General features: G+C 49.7%; 1 protein-coding gene across 4 annotated transcripts in view; it reads right to left on the bottom strand.

Moving 5' to 3' along the window:
- Positions 1-6,284: 6,284 nt before the first annotated feature.
- NDRG3 (NDRG family member 3) overlaps positions 6,285-24,021 on the bottom strand; it is a 67,705-nt gene continuing 49,968 nt past the window's right edge. The window contains exons 4-17 of one of the 4 annotated variants that reach the window (XM_084217937.1): positions 18,553-18,658; positions 17,746-17,866; positions 17,196-17,258; positions 16,795-16,855; positions 15,145-15,231; positions 14,563-14,619; positions 13,289-13,392; positions 12,835-12,900; positions 12,332-12,383; positions 10,982-11,029; positions 10,293-10,328; positions 10,151-10,202; positions 8,312-8,350; positions 6,285-7,811 (exon numbers count right to left, since the gene is read on the bottom strand). In XM_084217937.1, coding sequence (XP_084074063.1) covers positions 7,633-7,811; positions 8,312-8,350; positions 10,151-10,202; positions 10,293-10,328; positions 10,982-11,029; positions 12,332-12,383; positions 12,835-12,900; positions 13,289-13,392; positions 14,563-14,619; positions 15,145-15,231; positions 16,795-16,855; positions 17,196-17,258; positions 17,746-17,866; positions 18,553-18,658 — 1,071 coding nt within the window. In that variant the 3' untranslated portion in view covers positions 6,285-7,632. Of the gene's footprint in view, positions 7,812-8,311; positions 8,351-10,150; positions 10,329-10,981; positions 11,030-12,331; positions 12,384-12,834; positions 12,901-13,288; positions 13,393-14,562; positions 14,620-15,144; positions 15,232-16,794; positions 16,856-17,195; positions 17,259-17,745; positions 17,867-18,552; positions 18,659-24,021 lie in introns of all 4 variants that reach the window. The other 3 variants (XM_084217935.1, XM_084217938.1, XM_084217936.1) reach the window with 3 other exon arrangements.

The following is a 24,021-nucleotide window of genomic DNA, read 5'->3' as shown; positions in this document are numbered from 1 at the left end:
TCAAGGCAGAGGAAACACAGCATTAGTGATGGTGTGAAGCAAGGAGCTCCCAATGCAGTTGAACAATCCATACAGAGAAAATGCATGGGAAGAGGAGGAAGCTGGGGAGGGCTGGAGAAGCAGTGTACCTGGCCCAGGGTGCCTGAAGGCAGGGGCAGCCATGGGAACCTTCAGGTTTCATCTCTTCCCTCTCAGTTTCCCCAGTGGGAGGAAAGCAGATGTATTCCCCTGTCATACCAAGTTTTGCTTTCTAACTTCATTCTCAAAAAGAAAAATTAGAAGGATTCTTGTGAAATTGGATTTTAAGGCTGGAGGATGCATCACTGCTGGAGCCTGATGTGTGAAGCCTGGAGAGACTTGAGCCACTGACAGCAGATCTCAGCGTGTCTCACTGCGTGGTGTCATCATGCAGGTCTTTGATGATCATTCAAATGTTACAATGGGGTTTTGAAGTTGTGGTCTGGATTTGAAATAATTCAATGAGATGTGTGCTGTGGCTTGTCATGTTTTTATGGTGCTTTCTGATTTATTTACTTGCCTGATTGGAAGGTTTCTGTAGATGCAAACTCAGAGAAGGAGGCAGCTCTCAGTCAGCAGTGGGGCTTCATGTGGGTAGAGTTGCCATATTCTCACAGTTACTCCACCAAAACATCATCTGTAATTACAGGACCTGCTGCTGACCATTGTCCAGCCCCTGGCTCATGCTCATGCCCACTCAGATGGCCAGTGCACCATCTGTGCTGCTGCTGCCTGCTGCTCCATCCCCCTGTGGGAGTGCTTGTGGGTGCTCCTTGCTCTCATTTCCCGGTGGGGTCCTGGTGCCCTGCAGGCCATTACAGTTGTTCAGCAGCGTTTCGCAGCTTTGTGCTAACCCTTCTGCTTTGCACAGCGGTTCTTGTGAAGGTAAAAGCCTGTACAGCTCCCATCTGGGTAATACCTGCTGTGAGTAACACAGAACAAGGTCCTGTTGAAACTGTTCAACAGTAAATACCACTTTTTTTTCCTTTTACAACATAGAAGCGGACAGAAAAAAACTGAGAACAAACCAGCAAAACTGGAATTCATCCTGTCCTGCTGCAGAGTTTTCCTGCTGGTGGTGCTTGTCTGCTGTTGGGGTGTTTGAAAGGAGAGGCTGGAAGGGACCATGGAGTGTTGCAGTGCTCCATACCCAATTCTGAGGGGCTACAGGGGCTTGGGAGTGGAAACTGTGTGTACCTTCAGGGCCTCCAGAATGGTGACTTGGAGAGTAAGTCATGGAGCTTGATACCGACATGACAAAGACACGAGGGAAGGACCAGCTCCTGAACAGGTGGGATGAAGGTTGGGTGGATGCTGCTCTGAATCTGGGTTTCAGGCACAGCCATGTCCTCTGCACAGACACTCTGAGCTGATGAAGACACTGCCTGCTTTGCAGCCCCTTGAAATTCCTTTTGATCCCAGCAAATGCTGCTGCAGGGAAAGATGCTAAGTTCCAGCCCAACTATCAAGACTCATTGAAGGCTGACTGGGTGGTGAGATTTTCCCCTTCTCATCCCTCCCTCCCTCCTTTTCTTTTTCACTTTTCCCTTATACGTGTCCTTGAGTGATATTTTTGTAGTTTTATATTGTTGGAAATGATGTAACTTCTACAATTTTTGAAGTAACTTCAGTCATGTGTTTGCCTTTGCCAAAGGGGAAGGGAAGGGTCGGGGTGGGGGTGTGGAATTGAGGTTTCTCTTCAAAAGACTACTCACTGAGGGTTTGAATTTTTTTCAGTGAGGCCTGATAGGCTTCAAACAACAAAAATAAACATCTACAGGTTGGGAGTAGCAAGAAGATACAGAGAAGATAAACAGACATTAACAGCCCTCATTAGGCTGGAGTCATCTGATCTGGAAAAAGATTGATAAGAGAACCAAAGAATGAGGACTAAATTAGAGTCAAAGGTGAAGAGATCCAATAGGAGATCAAGTGCTGAGATTTGTATAATGTAGAACCCAATGAATGAAAATTTATTTGGGTTTTAAATGTATAAATATGTGAAAAGTCTAGCAAAGAACTAAGTGAGCTGACATGATTTCTACTGCACATCCTGTCTGGAATAAAGTAATGCCTGATTCTCTAACACTTGAAAGATGGTACTTGAGAGTTTCTTTAATTCCTGCAGTTACAGTGACAATTTTGCAATGCTTTCATATTGTTATATTACTATAGATAATAATAATCAACAGCTACATGCCTGCTTTCCTTTGCAGCCAAATTGTTCAAAAATAAACCTGTGTACATATGTTTATACACGCTGAGCATTTCAATATCGTTTCACCCTAATGCACCCCAAGGGATCTATTACCAAGAATCTGGGTTACTCCATGTCTGGGGACAAGTTTGTAACACTTGCACTTGTCTCTCCAGAGGAAGTGGTGACTGGCTCCTGGGGCGGTGTGTGCTGCCCAGGGTGTGGCTGATCTGGCCTCAGTGGCCGCAAGTCCCAATTGCAAGGTTCCCTGAACCCTGGGGAGCAGCTGGGAAGCTCCTCTCCCCTGTGAGGATCCTGGGCACTTGGAACACTGCTGGGGAAGTCCTGCTGTGTCTTCACAGCTGCCCACACTGGGGTAGCTGGTGGCTCCTCTCTAGCCCTAGCACTTGTGGTCTTGCCGGGGCTTGTCACTCCAGAGGCTTCAGCGTCCCTGTCCTGCTGCCTGGGAGAGTAGCCCTTGGTCAGCATTCTTGCTCTGCACTCCTCTGGCTGGCTGAGCGCTGCTACTCTTGGGAGCTGTTGGACCCACTCTGCTTCAGCTGTCTGTTAAAATCTGCTTCGTGCCTGTGGTGTTCAGCAGCATTCAGCCATGAGAGGCAGGGAATGGGCCTGGCAGTGCCCTGGGAAGACATTTCCCAGCATGACTGGCACGTGGCCAGGACAAGGACAATTTCAGGACAGGGAAGTTGGAGGGCTCAGAGGCTGATGGTCATGGGGAAGGATTTGAAAAGCCTTTACAACCACATCTGTCCCATTTTACCTGGCTCCAGGTTACAAATGGCAGAGTGTAAATGCATCAAACAACCTGGGTGCAGATTGGTGATGGAGGGAGGAACCCACGAGCCACGTTGGTTCACACAACGTGGGTCAACAGCAAAAATAAACCATACGAAACTCCTCTGAGTTACCTTGGGGCCCCAAGCGTGACAACAGCAGGACCAAGCCTGGGACAAACCTCAGCCTGTTCTGTGCTTAGGCCACCTGGGCTGGAGGTTGGGGCTGAGCAGGTCTGTAAAGCTCGGGGTGGAGAAGGAAACAAGAAAATTACGGTAGGTTGCACGATTGAGGTCATCAGACAGGAAAAGGAGGAAGGGATTGGAGCATGTCCAAGCAGGACACCTGCAGCTTTTGGGTTAGGGGCAGGTCTTGCTGCACCGGCCTAAAGGTGCAGAGAGGGAAGGAAGAGGGGGACTGTGCCAAGCAGCAAAATTGCTTCTGCACCCCCTCTAGCCACAGAGGAAGTTCCAGCTTTGCTAATAAGAGCCTGTTGAAAGCAGAGGCTTGTAAGTGTGGCTGCTCTGAGGCCTTTCTGCTGCTGTTCAGGCCCCTCAGCCCTGCAGTGTAGCTGGGATCAGGGCTGCACCTGAGTATTTGCATTCTACTTCTTTGAATAATCTATTTCTGGCACAGACCCATTTCTTTCCCCATTGTTCCTAGAAAAGCAGTTGTGCATGTTAAATTACACATTTAAAACTATTGGGCTCACGAATTTGCCTGAAGAGAGTTGGCTGAGGACCAGCACCAGCCCGTGGCTGCCTGCTCACTCCAGCTGGGGCCAAGGGCTATGGCAGGAGCAAATCCCCCCCAGGCTGTGGCAGTGAATTGGCCCCATGGGCAAGTCACAATAGGTTCACCTCAGCTGTGAACAAGGTGCCTTTTAATTGATAACAGATGGTTCTTGCTGCATGTCCAGCAGGATCCTGTTTTATAGTATTTACAATCTATGTGTTAAAAGGTCTAACAATCAGCTGCTTTGGGCACAATCAGGGGCTGGTTCCCCCCTGGCTGCTGCTCCCAGCAAGCAGAGTGGTGAGTTATGGGGTGGAAGCACTCTGATGGTCCACAGCTGCTGCTCACAGGCCTGCACAGACACCTATGCCTAAAACAGTTGTGCTTGAACTTGGGAGCTCCGATAGGCTTGGGCTGATCCTCCACCTGGGCCATGATTCGGTTTATTGAATATTTCTGTCCTCTCTCTGCTGCTGTGGGAGTACAGATGCTGGGGCCCCATTGCAGCCTGTGGGGCACCCAGGGCTCCTTCTCCGTGCAGCCTCTGCCTCCTTCCCCCTTGGGTGTTGGTGCTCATGCATCCTGTTGGTGTTCATGCATCCTGTCCCAAAGCGTCCTGTGAGGGAAAGAGGCCCTCAGCAGCTGCCTCCTTCCAGCATCGCTGCCTGCCTGGCTCCACACTGGTCCTGGCTGTCCCAAGTTCCGGTCAGTGGGCCCAAGCACGAACAAGAGATTGTGGCTGAAAGTAGGAGAAGGCTGAGCTGGGGGATGGGTGTCCACCACAGAGCCCTGTCCTCAGCTCTTCCTCACTATGTGAGAAACGATCCTCACTGTAAAAATTTCAATAGGTTTATTAAACCTTAACAAAAATTACAACAAAGGACTGAATAAGGAAAGACTTCTGTGCTGGGAGTCTCCATAACTAGCTCACCTACAAAATGGATGCTCTGCCTTTTATACCCTTAGCTCCTCCCGAAGTTTTGTCAGTCAAGTCCATCTCTGCCATCCATTGATGGAGGTCACTTTCCTACATCTAGGTTGGAGGCCAGCGGTAACAAGCGGGCCCTCCCAAAGGCCCTCACTGCTGAGTCCATTACAAGGGGGAGGGGAAAGAGGTCTACGGGAGGACATGTTACAGTAACATCACATACATCCACATCATATCCATCAACTGTGGGAGCTAGCTATTATATTGCTCATCTCTAACAACCACCTTTCCTGTAGGGTCTGGCTCGGGGGTGTCAGTCCCTGAGAGGTAAGAGCTGATGGCTTCCCTCAGGCCGTGGCTGATGGGAGAGTCTTCCATTGGGATGTGGCCTCTGAGAACAGGAGGGAGCTGCTTGATAGTAGAAAAGGCAGTGAGCAGGCAGCCCACAGCCCCTCGAGGGTCAGGTGGGGGGAGGCCCAGCCCCTGTCCCAGCTACCCTCACCTCTCAATCTTGTCCCAGTGGAGTGATGGCTTCCTAAGGACGGTGAGTGCTGTGGGGGCTGGGGCTGCTCTTGGCCCTTCCATGGGGCAGGGCTCACAGAGGGGCAGCAGAGTCCCTCGCTGAGCTCTGGGCACGGAGCCTACAGCATCAGCAGGGTACAGCCCTGCCCCCCAGCCTGGGTGCACCTGGGCAGGAGAGGGACCAGCTGCCACATTTTCCCCCTCCCTCTTTTCAGGGCCTGGGACATCTCCCCGCACACTGCTCAGGGTGCTGGGGGGTGGTGGGGCATTACCAGAGTAGTGGTCCACCGAGTTGTGCAGGCTGGGGGAGATGTAATGCCATCCGTTATCCAGCCGGTGGATGTGGTAGCGAGTCAGTGAGGCTCAGGCAGCACTTGCCACAGTGCCCCAACAGGGAATAGCAGCCTGGCAGGCACAGGGCAAGGGGCACTTGGCTGGGCTGTCCCAGGACCCTGTCCTGCTCAGCCCCGCTGCCTGATGCACTCTTACACGCTACAGGGATTCAGCCATCCTACAGAAGCGGCAGGCATCACCTTTCTTCCCATGGGCCTTGTGGCTGCAAGCACCCCTGTGCCAGCCCCATGCCATGAGCACCTTCAGAGCAATGCAGGTGCTAGGGAATGGCTGGGACATGGGGTGCCACCTGCCCAGTGGCACCTGGCAGAATCTCCTCACAGGGTGTGATGGGGCCCTGTTACTTTTTGTGGGCCAAGTCCCATCACTTCTCTGTGTGACCCAGAGCTGCAGGAACCTGATCGCCGTTTGCTCTTCTGAGGCCCGCGGCAGAAGCTCAGCACAGACTGGGGAGCAGCAACAGCCAGAAGCAGCCCTGTAGCCTGTGCTGCTGCAAAGCTGTTGTTTCCGTTCTGGATGTTTCTAGTTGCCTTTTGGCAGAGGCCAGATCTCCAATGCCCTCCGACAGCCTTCTGCCAGGGGCCACAGGGCTACCAACCACATGATTCTGGTGCAGAGGTGCCCAGTCCTCTCCCTGCCCTGGGGCTGAGTTTGCTGTAGGCAGCAGGAGACACTCAAACTGCCAAACCCCCAGGGGTGCAGGTCGTGCCGAGGGAAACACCAAGAGCACAAGTGTAACAATGAAACTCAGTTATAGCTTTATTCAATATCCGGTACAAAGTCCCCCTCAGGCAGAGCCTCCCAGTCCCATTCCCTACCTGAAGTGAAGCAGAACGTGAGCATGACCCTGGGAGAAGTTGGCTCCCATTTGGTCAGGGCTGCTCAGCAGTGTGGAAAGGAGGTTTTTCTTATCAATTGAGACTTGCAGCAGCCTGACCACTCATCCCTTTTCTCCCATTAACACCAGACCCTGGCAGTAGGCATCTACTGTCCACCCTTGGTGACCCAGATAGATGTAAAAAGTAGCACAGTTGTGAATTCCACAAAGACAGTAACTGCTATATGCACAGAGGTGTTCACTACTCACCCTTCACACGACTCACAGGAATGTGTGATTTCTGGCTGTCACACTCACTGGTGTTCCCTGCCCCCATGCAAATGCACCCTGTGCAGATCCTGCCTGGGGCAGTGGCAGTGGGACACAGAGATGGCAGTGCAGGGAGATTCTGGGATCTCCACCTGGCAAGGGGCACTGCTTCCCATTTCACAACCTACTCATTAAATATTAAATATTCACCCGTGCCAGGGGAGAACAGCAACCATGTGTCACTGCATCCTGTCCTTCTGCTGGGTCAGCAGAGGGTTGCAGAAGTGGTCTAGAGCCAGGGCTGCTGGAGTTTAATCCCTTGTACTGGGTTAATAGTGCACCTTGTTAGTGTAGTTTACTGGTTAATTGCTTTTCTTTAGGAGGCTCAGGTAAGAAATCACTTTGCTCCTTCTTAACACACATACACAGGTAAGACCAAAACAGTATTCCTGACTATTTGTTAGTCTCAGGCTGCATGGCATGTGAAACAGCCCTGGGGACAGTGGGGTTCTGTGTCCCAGGTACAGCTCCACACTGCATTGCCTGCTCCAGTGCCTGAGCGCCACATCCTCGTGGTCTTTCCCACATCTCACCAATGACATTCCAACTGCATCACAAGGGCCCTTTAGCAGAAGCACAACTAGAAAGCAATTTTAAACCTCACAAAGCCACAGAAATTATATTTAAATGAAGAGGGAAGACAACGGCTGTCATCTGGATTGATACACAGCACAGACAGGAGATGGCATCAGCAGGTACAGTAATGGGACTTACTAAGACTGTGGAATGTCAACGAGTTTTAAAGAGACTCTGATGCCAAGGGGATACAGAAAAGATCAAAGTAATGTCAAGTAGAGACTACCAAGGAGGTGGCTGCTTGGATGGGCATGCACAGGTTAAAGAGAACAATTAATGCCATGTTGGATGAAATGCTAAATTCTGAGTGGGTTCAGTGGGGTGAGTGGAGCTGTCTGAATCCAGAAGAGGGGCTCCTGCCTAACAGGATACTTCCATGGTTTGAGGTGCAGCCTGGAGGTCGATTCCTTCTGGGGTTCCAGCACTCCCTTCCCCGTGGGTGCTGGCATGGGACCGGCTGCGGCTGCTCTCACCAGAGCCCACGCTGGAGGAGGAGTGGCTACGGGAACGCATCAACCGGGTCATGCTGGCTGCTGGCACTGCAAGAGAGAGCAAATGTGGGACTCAGACAAGGAGGCAGCTCCTGGAGCCAAAACCACAGTCACTCAGGTATGTGTCACTGGGTAAGCACAGAAAGAGCTGTACCCTTCGGAAGAAAACTCACTCTTACTGCCAAAAGTAAGTGTCTGCATGTCTAAAGCAAGATGTTTAAGGCCCAATTTCAAAAGGTCCCAGGTGAGAAAATGCCAGCAGTGTAACTGATCCTGTGCAAGAGCAGCCACGGCCAGTGTCTGTGCAAACCAAGGCAGCTCTGGTATGGATGACCTTTTGAAAGTTAGTCTCATCACTCTAGAAAACCACAGAGCTGAAGTCATGCAACAATCAACAAACTACAAATGAAAGGTGGAAACCCATAGCACGCACAGTACAACGATCAGCCCACCCACAGCAGGACATGCTGAGACAGAGCAAAGCACCCGGAGAACAATTCTACTCAGCACACAGAGCGGGGCCGAGGTGGATGCACGATTGGAGGTACCTGACTCAGTGCTTAGGTGGCTGAGCTGCACATAAGGGACTGGAAACAACATGAGACAAGGAAAGGGATGAGTACAGGAAAGAACCCATTAGTTGTGGTGTGTGACTAGTGGCTGCACTACTCCTGGGACCCCCAGCTACCTTTCCTTCCATTCCCAGCTCATACACTGCACTGAAAGCTCCCAGGATTTGTAAGAACAGCTGCTAATCTCGGGGAGATGCCAAGCTCACCTAAAAACCCATCAGGGCCAGATCTCTTCAACGCCTTTAGCTGAAAATCACACTGTACCTGGTGACAATAACTCCCCGCCGGGTGACCAGCACACCCCACACCTGCTCAACAGAAATATGGTTTCCCCAGTGTATACTGTGTAACTCCAGATATGGGACAGAAATTCACGTCTTTAGGATGACAGCATCAGACTCCTGCTGCAAGTCTCCTTCAAGGCTGGTACCTTCCACCTGCAGTGTCAGCAGAAGTACATCCAGCTGCTTCAGCCCATGTACAGAAGGCACAGGAACAGCTGTTGGAGAACTGGTTTCTATATTTCTAGCAGCGCCCAGCTGTATTTTGCTTCTACCTTGTTCTCCCCAAGAGAACTGACCACACTCCACAGTGTCCCACAGTCTTGCCCATGAAAGCTGGGAAAACTATTGTGGGACCAACTACTAATTCTAGAAGGAGAAAATTGGCTTGTCCTTCTCCAGGGCTACATGTCCTATTGACAAGAAAGCTGACCCCCAAAGTGCTGCTCCCCCTTGCTCTGACAACAGCACTTGCTGACTTTATTAACTCCAGGAACACAAGAGACATGAACATTGAAACACTCTCAGTGAGGCTGAGGGACTGTCCTCACACAGCATCTTCCCCTGCAGGATCAGGTTCCTTTGGCCAACATTGGAGAACATGACTGTCCTACATGTGTGTGTTACCTGCAGAGCCCTCAGAAAAAGGACAGGTTCTGCTAAGCCCTGACCATGATCTGGCAAAGCTGTGAGGAGACCACTGCAAGTGTCCCAGCTCTTATGGTGGCCATGCTAAGTGGTCAGCCAGTCACACAAACCAACCCCTTCCCCAACTCCAGCTTTTGAAGGCTCATCATCCACAAAAGGGAACTCCTGACCCCCGCAGGCAAGAAAGAGCTGGTGTAATGCACTGAGAAACCCTTCTCCTGATGTTCATGAGTAGTAAAGCCCTTCTTGGAGATAAAGAAGTAAAGAAGCCCTTCTCCTCCAATTCCTCAGGAACACCAAGGGCAGGGAGCTGAGCAGCTGTTAGTCTGACACACTCAGGTGACAGGATCTTCTGCCTCCAAGCATGGTGAGGAAGCTATAAGGCAGCACATTCACTGGTGCACAGCCCAGCTCTCTCTGGGCCTCAGAAGTCACCCAGGAACCTGTTCTGCCATTAGAGGGATTTGTTGTGGAGTATGGCTTAACCCTGGTGAGTCTGAGAGAAACAGGAACATCTGAGGAGAAACGGGGGAGCTCCCACACCCGGACTAGTCATGGGGCTGCACTGCTGCCTCCTTCCCCTTTGGAGAAGGTATGCACAGATTTTTTGTTCTTGCGAACGCATTTTTCTGCATCGGCACAAAGACAGACTTAAAGGATTTTACCAACACCAGCAACTAGAAAGGAGTCACCAACACGTCAGGGAACAACACTGGCTTGCTAAGGCATGTCAGCACACTGATTTTCCAGCATGGATGGATCTCCTGGCAACCACGCTAGCTCAGGGGTAGGAACATAGATGCCAGTGGGTTAGGACGGACCAGAAAGCTTGAGTTCCCTTCACGACAACCCTGCTCCAAACCACAAAATTGTGTTTGCCACTTACTGTAGCCCATTCCCTGCACAAAGTACTTGAAGGCTTCAGTCAGCTTGCCAGGCTGTGGAAACAGAGAGGGTGGCTTTAGTGCAAGCAGAACAAAGGGCTCTTTTGCCCTCAAATGCCATGGGAGAGCCAAGGTGTGTCTCACCTGAACCACCTGGGGCAAGCCCCCGCAGTCGGCCATCTGCAGCAGGAAACAAAAGGCAGGGTGAGCTGTCCTTCCTGCCCAGGAGAACCTCAAACCAAGCCAGCATCACCCACCCACCAGGGCTGAGAGCTTCCTCAGTGGAAACACTGCAGTTTCCACCACCTCACCTCTACAACCAGAGCAAGGCCAAGGTGCTACACCTTCAGGGACCTGCTGCTGAGAGAACCCTGCACCTTGGAGACCATGTCACCAGGAGATCTCAGACCACACTCCAGAAGCCCAGCACCTTCCCAGGCACCTCTCCCCCAGCCACTCTGCCCAAGTCTGTCACTTTGCACTCCCATACAGCCACTGTCAGGCACATCGTGGGGCCACAGGTGAGGGTGGAAAGGACCAGAACAAAGCTGGGAGAAAGGATGTTGTTGCTGCAGAGAGCAGGGTGGAGGCAGGGCATCTCTGCTGACTATCACAGGTCTTCCCTGCCAGTGGAAGGTGGCCATAAAGCAGGGACTGGGGGACTCCCTGACAAACTCTTCCATCTCAAGCCCTGGCTCCATTAAGGAGAGAGCACAGCCCTGAATGACTGTCCAAAAACTTCTCAAAGCCAAATGTATGGAAAGCAAAAACCTAAGAGCTGAGCACAAATAGTATCTTTATGCTGGCCAGAATGATTCTGGAGTGGCACTTGCCTTCAGAAGGGTAGTTTTGGTTGGGTCAAGACGGGAATTGCATTCAACCTAGAAAAAAGAAGAGAGGGACATGGTGTCACACAGAAAACTTGAAGACTCAAATGTAAAATGTAGAGTAGCTGCACCAGAAGCAGTGGCTGTCTTCAGCAATGATAGCTTCTCAGGAGCCAGGAAAGACTGAGCAAGAAAGCAGAGATCATGTAAGAAGTGAACAATGAATAAAAGATCCAGGGAGGAATGGCACATGTTCCATCTAAGGGACCTTGTGATGACAGGTCATGACTTCAACTGAAATCATCCCCTGGTTTTGGGATGGACTATAAAACCCTGGAGCACCTTATGTGCTCTGACAGCAAGACTGGGAGGGAAGGAGACTTCTGTGCAATGCAGCATAAGGGAGGCCACACAGTCCCCTGGCCAGACAAGGAGGCCACAACCACCTCTTCTCTGTAAGAGTGCTGCAAAAAGAGAATAGGCAGGGACTCTGTAGGAAAAGCAACCTCAGCAGGGGAAGTTATTCTGGGCAGGGAACTTGGGCAGCCAGACAGGCACACTTATATGCAGAAGACCCTATCCTGTACTGTACTGTAGCCAGTAAGCAATAGGAATCTTCAAGGATAGTATCCTAGAAAAGTCAAAACTTGCAGACTTAATTTCAGACTTCCACATCAAACAGACCAAGGCAACAAGCCATGGCCAGAAAATGTTCTCCATGCATGGCTCCTAGGTTCAAGTTACTGCTTCAGGAGACTCCTATATTCTTCCACACTTTTAGACAGCTGCTTTTGTTCTCAACCTCCTGGCTGACAGGGAGGAGCAACATCCACCACAATCCCACTACCCTGTGCCATGCCCTGCTTATAGCTGTGCTGGGAAGGAAGTGGGTTATGGGTGTCTGCAAAGGACAGAGCTCCTAAGTGCTGCCTTCCTGGTGATGTACTGCTCTAAGAGAGCTCTACCTGACTCTCCACCACAAGAACTGGAGTCACACTCAGGTATTTTTAATCCCCAGGTAGCCCCAGAGTAACAGCAAAACAACGGCAATTCAAGACGAACCAAACTGCAGGCAGCAGCCTGGCAGAGCTCAGGGAAGGATGCACGATCCCAAACAGGGTCCTTTGCACCACCTGTTGAGCAGGGTGCTCATTCAGATTCTGCCATCCTTACCTTGGAGTTGCCCTGAGAGCCATTCAGGGCCCCTGAGCCTTGGCTCTCCCATGAGTAGCTGGAGGACTGAAAAAGCTTGGGACAAAGGGCCACTGTCTGTAACTAATTCTGAGCAAGGTGAAAGCACTGCAGGGTTGCTTGTGGGGCTAATGTCACAAGAGGAAAGGGTTCATGAATACATACCACTGCTTCCACAGCAGGTGAGTTGTCACCAACAACGAGCAAGGCAGGGCACCTGGTCAAAAGCCAAAACAGAGGTGTTACTCCAAGTGCAACAAAAGGGTTTCTGAGAAGGCTGAGCTCTGTGAATCAACACCATCATGAAAGGTTAGCAAAAAAAGGCTCAGCAAAATCCCTGCCTGCCATCACCTTGGCACTTTGTTGTACCAAATCATTCTCCAGAGCTTGCAGATACACCCAGACTGTTCTCTCCATGCACACCAACTGGCACTGCTGTTGCACACATGTGCCTCTGACCCTGCCTTCTGGAGAAATTCAATGTGCTCTTAATGAGAGGACTTCCAGACACCTCTGCCCCATTGCAGCTGACAGTCCTGTACCACAGTCTGGGACTGTCTTGGACAGTCTTCCCAGTGCTTGAGCTTGGTGCAGTTCTTGCTGAGAAGACGTCTTTTCTGCTGAAGAGACTGCACAGCAACTGAGATAGGCTGATTCAGACAACTTACTTGAGCGTTTTAGCAGTCATTTCATTGACACCAACAACTGGTCTCTCAATTTCTAGATCTTTACGACTGAAAGACAAAACAAAGCAATTCTCCATTAAATCTGCAGAGGAAACTGATTATCAAGGTGGCACACAAAATCCAACCATGAGTGCTGGCTCCAGCACCCAGACAACTCTGTGCATCATGCCCAGATCAGGAGCCCCAGCAGTCATCCCCAGAAAACAGGATTCATCCTCTCATGGCATTGCTGTGTGCCCTGAGATGAGCTACTGAGGTGTGACAGGGCCTGCAGGCAGACACAAGGGCTAGGTTTGCCTCAAGGGAACAGCTGAAAACTAGGCTTAGGACAAAGGTTCCCCTGATGCAGTACCCAACAGGATCATACAAATGGCAGCAAATCTACTGAGCAGGGAAGCTATGGGAGCTGTCTGTCAGGCAAAAAGGTATCCGATACCTGTTGTATGAGGTGAGGAACAGCTGAAGGTTATCTTGGTTAATGTCCTGTGCAATATGAAGCCTGTATGTTTGGATCAAATCTAGATTTGCCTGCAGTTCCTCCTGTACAAAAGCAGAAGAATTGAAGAACAGGAAACACTTTTCACAAGTAAAGAAACAAGTCATAAAAATGCCAAAGCATTGAAGCACGTCCATACACGTCATTCCCTGTGAACACTGACACAGAGGGCAGCAACTCCACACTGCACAAGGATCCCAGAGACATGAGGTGTCCATGTGATGTGCTGGTACCTGCCCTGCTTTGGTGATGTGACTACACTTTACAACTGACAGTGCACAAGCTGCTGCCAGAATACAAGTATCCTGAGATGGGATAAGTTAACTCCCAAGCCCCAGTAGTGCTTACACAGATACAAATGACTCTGCGTTTGGCAGATCTTCCACTTACGCTTAATGTTTAAGAAGCAAAGTACGTAATAATACTAATAAATGTAATAAAGTAAAAAATACTTAAGTTATAAGACTGTGACCAGGAGAAAGTTCAATTCCAGCACCCAGTTCTATGAAGAAACTCCATTCTGAGAGAGCCAGAGAGAACAGGGAATGCGAGGAAGCACTACATACAATAAAGGGGCTTGACAGTGGGAAGAGAGTAGGATGTGCACAGGAGGAAGTGGTGCTGGAGAAGGAAGCATTCCTTTCAGTGCTGATGTGTTGTTGCAAGAAGACTCCAGGTCAGGGACTGGCCTGCTGTGTGGCATATACAGTGTGCACAAGGCACCATCCCTGTCACTGCCCAGGAAGCTTGCTGGCTGAGACAGCTAATCCCAAACAGAAGGCATTGCTGTATTCAAAGTTTTCAGGAGGGGCTGGTTTGCCTCTGCTGAAACTGAAGGGTAAGATGAAGAGCAGAATGCAGCAGTTCAACATCTGGACAGATACAAGATCCCACTGCCAAGCTCCCAGCTGGCCTGTACTCTACACACAGTCCAAAGGCTTCCATGCTGGCTGCCACTTGTTTCTGTGGACAGTGTCCTGGGCACCACAATGGAGTTCTATCACCAGTGCATGGCCTGGAGACAGTGAGGGCAAGAGTGAGGATGTGTGTGCCCCCCAGCATGCCAACCCCAATGTGAGCGTGACACAGAGAAAATGTACTATTTGTGGCAACCCTTATCTGATGGACCAGAACTATTTGGGAGCAGACACATACTGAAGTTATAGCTCCATGCACATTTGCACAGGCAACATTAGCACCCGCTGAGTACTTACATGGCCAAAATGATGTGCCAAGACAATATCCACTATGTTGGTTGTCCAGCCTGAAAACTGAAGAGTGACCATGAATGAGGAGGAGAGTAACAGGAAAATGCAGTTTCATCATGCACAGCGACTCAGAGTAAAGGAAACAATGAAGAAACCATTCATATTATATAGGAAGCAAATCCCTGAAGCTTGGGATGGACGTGCAAAGCTTCAAAGAAACTGTGTTTACACAACCCAGCTCTCCTGAAACCTGAAACCTCAAATAATTTCAAGGGACTAGAATAAGAGAATAATGAAGAGATCCAATCAATATCAATCAAATGAAGCCTGCAAGCAGAGGAATCAGAGGAAAGCTGAGTGATCCAAGCAGTTTATCTGCATTTCTCATTCACATGATCACACCCACCCATGCTCCTATGGCAGAGGCCATACTATACCCAGACTTAGAATGCAGCAGGGACAAGAAATGAAATTGTGCAGTTTTTGCCAGAAATGGAAAAAATCCTGTATTTTGTCCTTTTGTTTTTTCTCTACACACTGTTCATTAGGTGCTGTGGAGAGCACATGTGTGGGAAAGCAGAATCTCACCTTGGATGCTGCCCAGTCAATCCACCCCTTTGCACATGGATCAACATTAATGAGAACAAGTCCCTCCACCAGGTCAGGATGGCTGAGCTGTGGGGAGAGAGCAGAGGCACACTCAGGATGATTCAGTCCACACAGCGGTCAACAGCTGGTGCAGCAGCTGGAAAGCCTCTTGCAAAAGGTGCAAGACAAACTAGGGAGCTCCTCTGTGCTGGGCTGCCAGTGGCTCCCATCAAGACCAGACTTGACTCACTTGTGGCACTGAGGTGCTCCACAGCACCAATAGGCTCAGCAGTGCCTTCAGGTGACCTGTGTGCCTGGCACAGCTGCAGGTCCTGCTCAGGCCTGTGTGTTACAGGGATCAGCAACCTTCTTTGCTCCAATCCAGCACCTCTGTGAAGAACCTTGACACGTTACAGTGCCTGGAGAGCACCTCATTCTTCTCAAGGAAGAGGCAGTTTGCGCAGTGGAAATGGGGCAAATGGCAGGGGAGCTAGTGCTGAGGCCTCCAAACCCCTGCAGTATGGAAAGCTTGAGCTGCAGGGGCACCCTCTCCCCAGGCAGCACCCTGCTGCCCCCCCACTCTGCAAACACCCCTTCCCCTGCTCCATCCAGCAACCCAAAACCCTCCAGTGTACCTCGGGCTGTACCTGGGCAGCACACATAGGAAGCACGTGTGAGAACTGCTTGCAAATACAAACTCAGAAATCAGAGGCAACCAGCCTCTGCTGAGTTCTGGGCTCGCTCCAAGGCAGCTCTCCTGCTCTCCTGCACTGATGTGAAGGAGAGGGAAACATCTCTGTCCTCAGCAGCAAACTGCCTGCAGCCCAGGGAGTGTGTCAAGGGCCCAATTGTGGCACTTCACTGAGGCTGATTTGCACAAACTACTTTTTAGCAAGGCTGAAAACTATCCAAGATACAGAAGGCAAGGAACAGTGAAACACCAATGCCTCACACTGCCCCAGCTCAATCCTGACTGCAGGGAATGGGAAACAGAGAATTTTGTATAAGGAGGGGCAGCTGTCCAGCACAGTGGCTTGAAGAAATGATAGTGGCCTAAACAACTGGCAACTCTCTGCACGCAACAACCTGAAGTAAATTTTACTGAAAATGTCAGATTTTCTTGGATTTTTTAACACTAACTCGGAAAGACCCTGGCACATTCCTGATAAATTCCTGTATCGTACTAAACAATACCCACTGATTTCACATGAAGACTACACTAGAGAGAAATGTATAAGCTGGTACTGAAATAGAAGCAGATCTCTTATGTAAGGGTGGAGCAAAATCTGCTTCCTTCCAGTGACAAAGCACATTCCACATCAACACCAGTTTGAAGTACATCACCACATCCATTCTTCGGTGTCACAGTGGACACAGCACACAGTAGTGCAGCCGGTCTCTGTCAGATTCAAGACTGACTATTCCTAGCACTCAGGATGGGCTCCGCTGACTCAAAGGCATCACATTACAATGTTTCCATGCCTGGCAAGCTTCAGAGTATCCCTGACTGCTCCAACATAACCATCTGGATGGAGGTAGCTCTCCCATGGTTCCCTGCAGCCCTGCTGTAATTACTGAGTGTTACTTTACCCGTGCCCCACAAGGATGACCGCAGCCCACTTGAGTCACAAGCAGTGAAGAGATACTTACTGCACACCTGCTGAGGACATAAGCACCAGCGCCTAGGCCAATCCCAATGAAGCTTTTCAGGCTGAAATACAGGCATTTTACAGTCAGCACAACTAACTTAGCTCAGCTGAAGCATCCCTAGAGGCAAAGCATTTCCCCTCTGAATCCAGCTGAGCACTTATGGTTTGTTTTCACAACAATGCAGCAATGATGCAGCAGCCATAAATTGCTTCATGTAGCAGACGGTGTCCCCAGCATAAAACTAGACAGGGTCTAGTTTTATGCTGGGGACACTGGTCAGCAGATATTTGTGCCTCTTGGGACACCTCAGTGAGCATATCAGTCATGGCAAGCAGAGACAGAAGTAGGTGCTGGAACAGAGGTATCCAGCTGGCTCACCCCATTTCCTTTCAAAAACTTACTTTAGGTGTGTCAGAACAGCAGGCAGCATTTCAGCCAGTTCATCCATACTGGGATACTGGTACCTGAAAAGCAAGGGAGCACCTCCAAGTACAGCCTGACAGAGGTTACCCTCCAGTTGCCCTCAAGGTAGGAGGGACAAAGAACATAATGGCAGACATGCACAGGTTATTAATGTGCAACAATACTGTATGTTTCGGCTGACTGTGTGGATCCCATCCCTCAGAGCAAGACTAACACAGAGCTGTGGTCCTTTGGGCAGTCAGACTTCTGTGGCAAGATGGACAGATGAAATGCCAGCTCGACTGCAGTGTGCTGGGTTCATGTTCAAGTCAGAAAGATGGTACCAGACTCAGCCCTAGTGAGGGCTTTTCCCATGTCTCAGTCATTGGAGAGTTCCCTGAATGATCCTTGGGAAGCTTCCTCATCTTGCCATTTCCTCTGCTGCTGGCACCTGCTTACCACTACGCTCAGCCTGGCAGTCCCAGCTGGCTTAAACCCAGCGCTGCCTCAGTCCAGACTGAACAACATGGGTCACTGAAGAGCTCTTACCCAGATGGGAATGGGGGGGCTCCTTCCTGTTGGCCTGGCGCATCCACATGGCACACAGCAAAATGATGGGTGATCTCTTGCATGTCTTCAAAGTTAAAGAATGCATTAAAACAGGATTTGTCTGAAACAACAACAAGAAGAAATTAGACACTTCTTTAAGTTTAATTGCAAGCCACCCTCCAAACACCACGGCACACACCTGCAGGAGCTCAAGCCCCTACTGAGACCACAGGGCAGTGGGTGCTGGATGGTGTATGCTCTGTGCCTCAAAATTGCAATGCAGCAGTGAGTCTCAGCAATGGAATTACCATGACTGGAGGGCAGGCAGACAAACAACAGTCAGCCTGCAATGCCCCGGAAAGCAGGGCCTCACAGCACCTGGGTACTTAAAGCACCCACAGAGAAGTACCTGTGTGAATGTAACAGTACATTTTGGGTGGGAAAATATCAAAAGAGCGACTGCGCCCACCAGAACACTACACTACTGCTGCAGCCATGTAGAAGGGACTAGTTCACCTGCCCAGCACCCACGAAATGGATGCCCTATCACACAGTGCAGCAGCAAGTCAGCTAGAGCACTACAGTGTGTTGGGTGCACCTATTTCCATCTTTCCACCTTGGCCCTACCTTTCAAGGGCTGTTGGAATGGACAGGGGCACGCCATGTGCTCTCTCTCCTGCAGATCTTTATCTTTTCACCTTGGAATGACCTCATCTCAGCTCCACACCAGGCCTGCTACTCCCCATGCTCAAAAGCAAATACCACGAATAATCACTTTTTCAGGGTCCTGGCAATGCAAGGGCTTACGGTTGAGGCCAATGTCATGGTATGTGAGGATGACAGGTCTGTTCCCCTTGGGTGTGCCCCGCATGGTCACATGAACCACTCCGAAAGCTGTCTCAATGTCATGTTCCTGCAGAGAGAGAAGAAGGAGCCCCAGTATTACATGTGCTGCCTTCACAGGGAACCCTAACTGAGGGCCAGCAGCAAGGGCCTCATTCCCACTTTAACAGCGCTCTCCTACCCACAGTACAGCTCTTGAAATCACAGAATGGTTTGGGTTGGAAGGGACCTTAAACACCATCTCATTCCACCTCCTGGCCACATGCAGGGATACCTTCCACTGTATCAGGTTGCTCCAAGACCCATCCAACCTGGCCAGTTCACAACCCTGTCAAACCTCTGTATCCAATCTCCATGTCCAACCACTGCCCAAAGCAGCTTGCTTTTGTAGAGATATGCAAATGGTCTGGGGCTGCATCTTCTCATGATCAAGATCTCTGGGATAACTATCGACTTTGGAAAAGCTGTGGAGATGTCAGGAAAGCTGGATACACAATATCACCTGTAGATCCCTTCTCTCATCTACAGAAATCAATGGAGAGACATGCTCTTACAGTAACTACAAAAAGCACCAATTACTTTCTTGATATTAAGAAAACATCTGCTTAGGAAAAAGCCACATGGTTCAGCTTGAAGATGGGAACAACCTCAGAAATATGTTTTACTAGTTTACATAAAGTATATGAATGTATTTTTTTAAACAGTAATTTTGAACAACCTGAAAGTCATTAAATCAAATACAGGACTGGTGAGAGTACCTGCCTTGCAGCACATCAGAAATCCACCTCACCCACTTTCTGGGCACTCTTGAGAACTGTTTGTGGGGCAGACTGATTTAGTTATTGCAGTGCAAGACCCTCCTTCACCTAGCTGTGCTTCTTTTCAAGGACTCCAAAGCCTCTCTCTTCCCTTGCTCCAGGAGTGTGGCAACAGGAGGACGCTGGCCCAGCCAAATCATATGAGGTAGCCTGAAACCTTCTTGAGGCTTGTGCCTGAAGGATAACAAGACACCTCCATCTGTCCTTGTCCTCAGAATGGGGCTGTGTTTGGCCTGCATGCAGCTGCTGTGTTGTGCTTGTGCAGAAGCTGGAGTACTTATCTACAAAGCAGCAGAGACCCATCTGCAGATGACATTACCTTATCTGAGGGTCTCCTGGCTCCCTTTCCCCTAGGAGGAGATTGGGGGTAGGAAAGGACTCATCTGTGTGTGCAAAGCGAGCATGTGTCCACATGGCAGGAACTCCTGTCCTCACAGCAAAGCTGCACAAGGCAGCCCAGGCTGCAGTCCCTGCTTCCTCAGCCTCCAGCAAACCTCCAGGCTCTACCCCTTGCCCATGTCTCAGCTCTCAGGTGTGCTCTGCTGAGCTGGACAAAGCTCTGTCCTGTACTTCTGAAGGATGTGCTAGGCAGCCACAGCACTGGACTCCAGTTTAGTGCTCTCCAAGCCTGCAGGTGTTAATGAGTCTGTCACGGACGTGTTTTATGAAAAATCCTTTCCTTAGGATTTTTCCTCCTGAGAAGCTGAGAGACCTCAGGAACAAAATGTAAACAATGATTATCTGCTGCTGTGGAATGCAACAGGTGGATCTGGGATTGGTCTCATGTGGTTGTTTCTAATTAATGGCCAACCACAGTCCAGCTGTCTCGGACTGTTTCGGTCAGTCTGAGCCTTGTTAGTCATTCTTTTTCTATTCTTAGCCAGCCTTCTGATGAAATCCTTTCTTCTATTCTTTTAGTATAGTTTTTAATATAATATATATAATAAAATAATAAATCAAGCCTTCTGAAACATGGAGTCAACTTTCTCGTCTCTTCCCTCATCCTGGGATCCTACAATCGCTGGCACATGAGTCCTTTAAATAAAGTGGCCACTTTTGGAGAAGGCAACTGGCAGTGCAGGAGGCTAGAAGGGCAAAACACAGCGAACTCAATGGAGAGCGCAGCAAGTGCCCAAGTGGCCAGAGCCGGCCACCCTGACCTGCATTCGCCTATGCCCCGAGGGCTGGACTAAGGACTACCACTAAGAGCAGGTCTCTCTGCCAGCTCTGGCACTTGCTAGGCTCTTCCATAAGCAGCTATCCAGTTACCTTTTCTTTTTTAATTAATTTTGCTTTGTTAGATTACTGCCAGGTCAGTGAGTTAAGAAGCTCATAGAGTGGTCTGGCAAATGCTGGTTCTGGTTCAGAGCCCAAGGGGAGTGCATGGGGTGGCAGAAGGAATAGCCCTGCCCTGAGCACAAGACCAATTAAACTCACAACTCATGAAGGGGGGACAGCTGCAGGGGCCGAGGGAGGGTCTATAGGTAGCAGCAAAAGGTCAACTATCAAATAGAAGCACAAACACTAGAGTGAGAAAATACTGAGAAAAGCACAAAAAGCAACAAAAGAGCTGATGATATCGAAATATGTCTGCAACACAGTCTTTTCTGTAATTACATTTGGACTTACTGCTAAGGTCACACATACCTTTACTAGGTAAGCTACAGGACAAGCTATTAGAAATAGAAACCTCCAGAGCCTCTATCCAAGCATCGGACTGTGTTCCACACTGCAGCACCCTGCATTAATGTTTTCCAAAGCTGAGCTTGGATTTCAGCTCTCAAGTGGAGAAGGAAAAGTTTACTTGAGCTGACAATCAATTTTTGGTCTCCTGCTTACTTTGAATTTGTGTAAACTGCAATTTGGGGGAAAGGGGACTACCCTGCTACTCCTTCAGTCACATTAGTGACTCAATACAAGGAATGTACACTTGTTAGAGGCTAGGATTTTTTTTTCCTTTCTCTCAGGGAATTTTCTCCCATATGTTGCCTAAAAGATGATAATAACCAGTAATTAAGAGAGACATAAAAGTGACCAAGGTGGTGGAAAGGGGTGCAGCTGGCTGCAGCCACTTAGCTGGGGGCTGCAGAATTTTCTCTTACATTTTATTTGTCACCCTGGGTGTGCCTGCCTCTGCTGTTCCAGCTGCTTCCGAGGTTCCTGCTGCAGTCCATTCCAGCAGCGGGACCGGCCGTCCCTGAGGGTTCCAAAGGAAGCCCCTTCTCCATCCCTTCCGCCAGCCCGCCCGCCGGGGCCGTGTGCAGAGAGGCGGCTGAGCTGCGCCACAGCGCCCCCTGCAGCCCCGGGGGAATCATCGCCCCGCCCGGCCCGGAGCCAGCAGCGCCCCTGCTGGCCGTGCCCGGAACTGCAGCGCAGGGGAAGGTGCCCGCAGCCGGGCCAGGGCGGCGCTGGGGCTCTGCGTCTGCTCGTCCTTGCTGCCGGCCTCGGGGTTTGTCTGCCGGGTTATACACGCACTCGCTAGCAAGGAACTGCTATTCCTTTCCCCAGAGCTTTGCCTGAAAGCCCTGTCATTTCAAAGTTATCAGAATTCAGAGGGAAGAGGGTCATATTCTCCATTTCAAGGGAGGTTTCCAGCTTCCTTGACAGACACCTGTCCTTCAAACCAGAACTGAACATAGCAGCAACATAAGGAATTCCATCTTTAACAAATCTCAGCAAGCAGCACTTGAAAAATATAAGATGCTAAATGTGCAAACTTCTCACTCCGCCCTGTACAGCACCAGTGCCTCAGAATGGGAGCTCTTAAGACTACTTCTTATTTCTCCTGTTAGTTCCCTGGCAAGGTGGAAATTCTCCTTCTGGGAAGCAGCTACTCTTCTCTGCTCTGAATAAAGCCTCTTACTTTTTACAGCCTTTTCCCAAGGCTTTCTCCTTTCTACAAAGGGAGCAGCAGACAGTACAACTACATAAGAGTTTCTACCTTTACTTTTTTAACTGCACAATGGCTATCATGCTGATCTCTTTTTCGGGATCATCTGTAGAAATAAGACTGAGTTTTACCCCCAGCTTCCCTACCGGTGATTCAATGTCAGTTTTTCCAGCAAACTTTATTTTCTCTGCAACTTTCCCTGGAGTTTTAGGGTTTTTATCTCAATCTGTCATTACAAAGGACAAAATAATTGTCAGATGCCACACAATTAGCGCACATGTGACTCCCCATCACCTGTTTGTCTCCACAACAGCTCTCCTATGTATCAAAGCCACAGGACAGCATGAGATGGAAGCTTAAGCCAAGCTTAGGTATTACGGTTTAGATGACAACAACGGTTTCTACACTTCTACAACTGCTACCTTGAACTGCCCCCCAAAAATTATTATTTAGTTACATTATTACTGGCTTATTACTCGCTGAAATGTGGAGCAGAATAACTCAGTTACAGTGGGTACCAGAGCACTCAGTGAGAGAACAGGAACTTGGCAGGGTGCACCCTCTGCCTGTGACAAACACACTTTCTTCATGTCCTTCTTGTAGACACCCTTCACAGCTGCCTACTGAGATGTCCTGCCTGTGTCACACTGCATCGATGCTTCTGTAACTGCTGCCCAGTTCTAAATCATAATTTTGGCGTGTTCACTCCTGGTATTTGCCCTCTGCTTGTGTAGAAGTGTTGCGTTGGAAAGTAACAGACACTTCCAGACTCTGGCACGCTTGGTTTCTTTCTGCTCTCTGCTCAGGCCAGCTATGACACATTATATCAGCGTAGTTTGAAAAGAGATTCAAGGTTTGTTACTTTACAGGTGTCTAATTCCAGCTAACATCTGAAGCTTATGTGGTCTAGTGCAGGGAAGCTGTGATGTGAGAAGGCAGGTGGAAAACATGTGGCCAGGAGACAGCCAGACTTCTGCAAACCTGCAATCTTTAAAATAAGGGAGATGAAGGCAAGAGGAGCTCATGATCCACACCGGTTGTGTTTTGAAGAGCTGGATAAAATTCAATTTTCACTTAGGGACTGAAAACTTTATCAAAAGTCTTTCTTCTGAAAAAAGATATTTTTATCTTTTGCCTTTATTTCTGGTAGGTAAAAATAAACAGCAGCTGCAGCCCATGTGCTGCAAACAGGAGGTGGGTAGCAGAGGCAGTGTGGCTCCCAGAGCCAGCTCTCAGCAGTACAGGCACTGTCCGTGCCACACTTGCTGCTGAGACACAGCGCTGAGGCTGGGCAGGCAGCTGCCATCGAACCACCCAGAGCACCTGGGACTCACAGCTTCCAACACCAGCAGTGCCTGGAGGTCGGGAATGAGAGGAGCAATGATGGAGGAAGAACGGAAGGCGTGGAGACCAGCTGCAGCTGTAGCCTGCTGGGACCACTTCAGGAGCCTGTGTGGGGAAAAGGATAAAGCGATACAAGTTCTCAAACACTTGCATCTTGTAACAGTTTCCCATCTTGTAACTTGTCCAGCTTCAAGCAATCGGTAAATTCAATAAGACTTCCTTAACTGGAGGTGTGGTCTTCAACTTTCTGAGGATGGGGCTGCAACTGCCAAACACTTGTGCCTTTGGTACCCCTGTCCCCCTGCGACCAGAGCAGCTGAACTTTATTAATGTGTGGGGTAAAGAACCACATAATTCCCCATCTCGTATCTGCTGATTTGG

Source organism: Fringilla coelebs (genome assembly GCF_963513975.1).
Source record: "Fringilla coelebs genome assembly, chromosome: 18".
Taxonomy (NCBI): domain Eukaryota; kingdom Metazoa; phylum Chordata; class Aves; order Passeriformes; family Fringillidae; genus Fringilla; species Fringilla coelebs.
The sequence above is the reverse complement of the archived record's forward strand: the minus strand, read 5'-3'. Positions and strand labels throughout refer to the sequence as shown.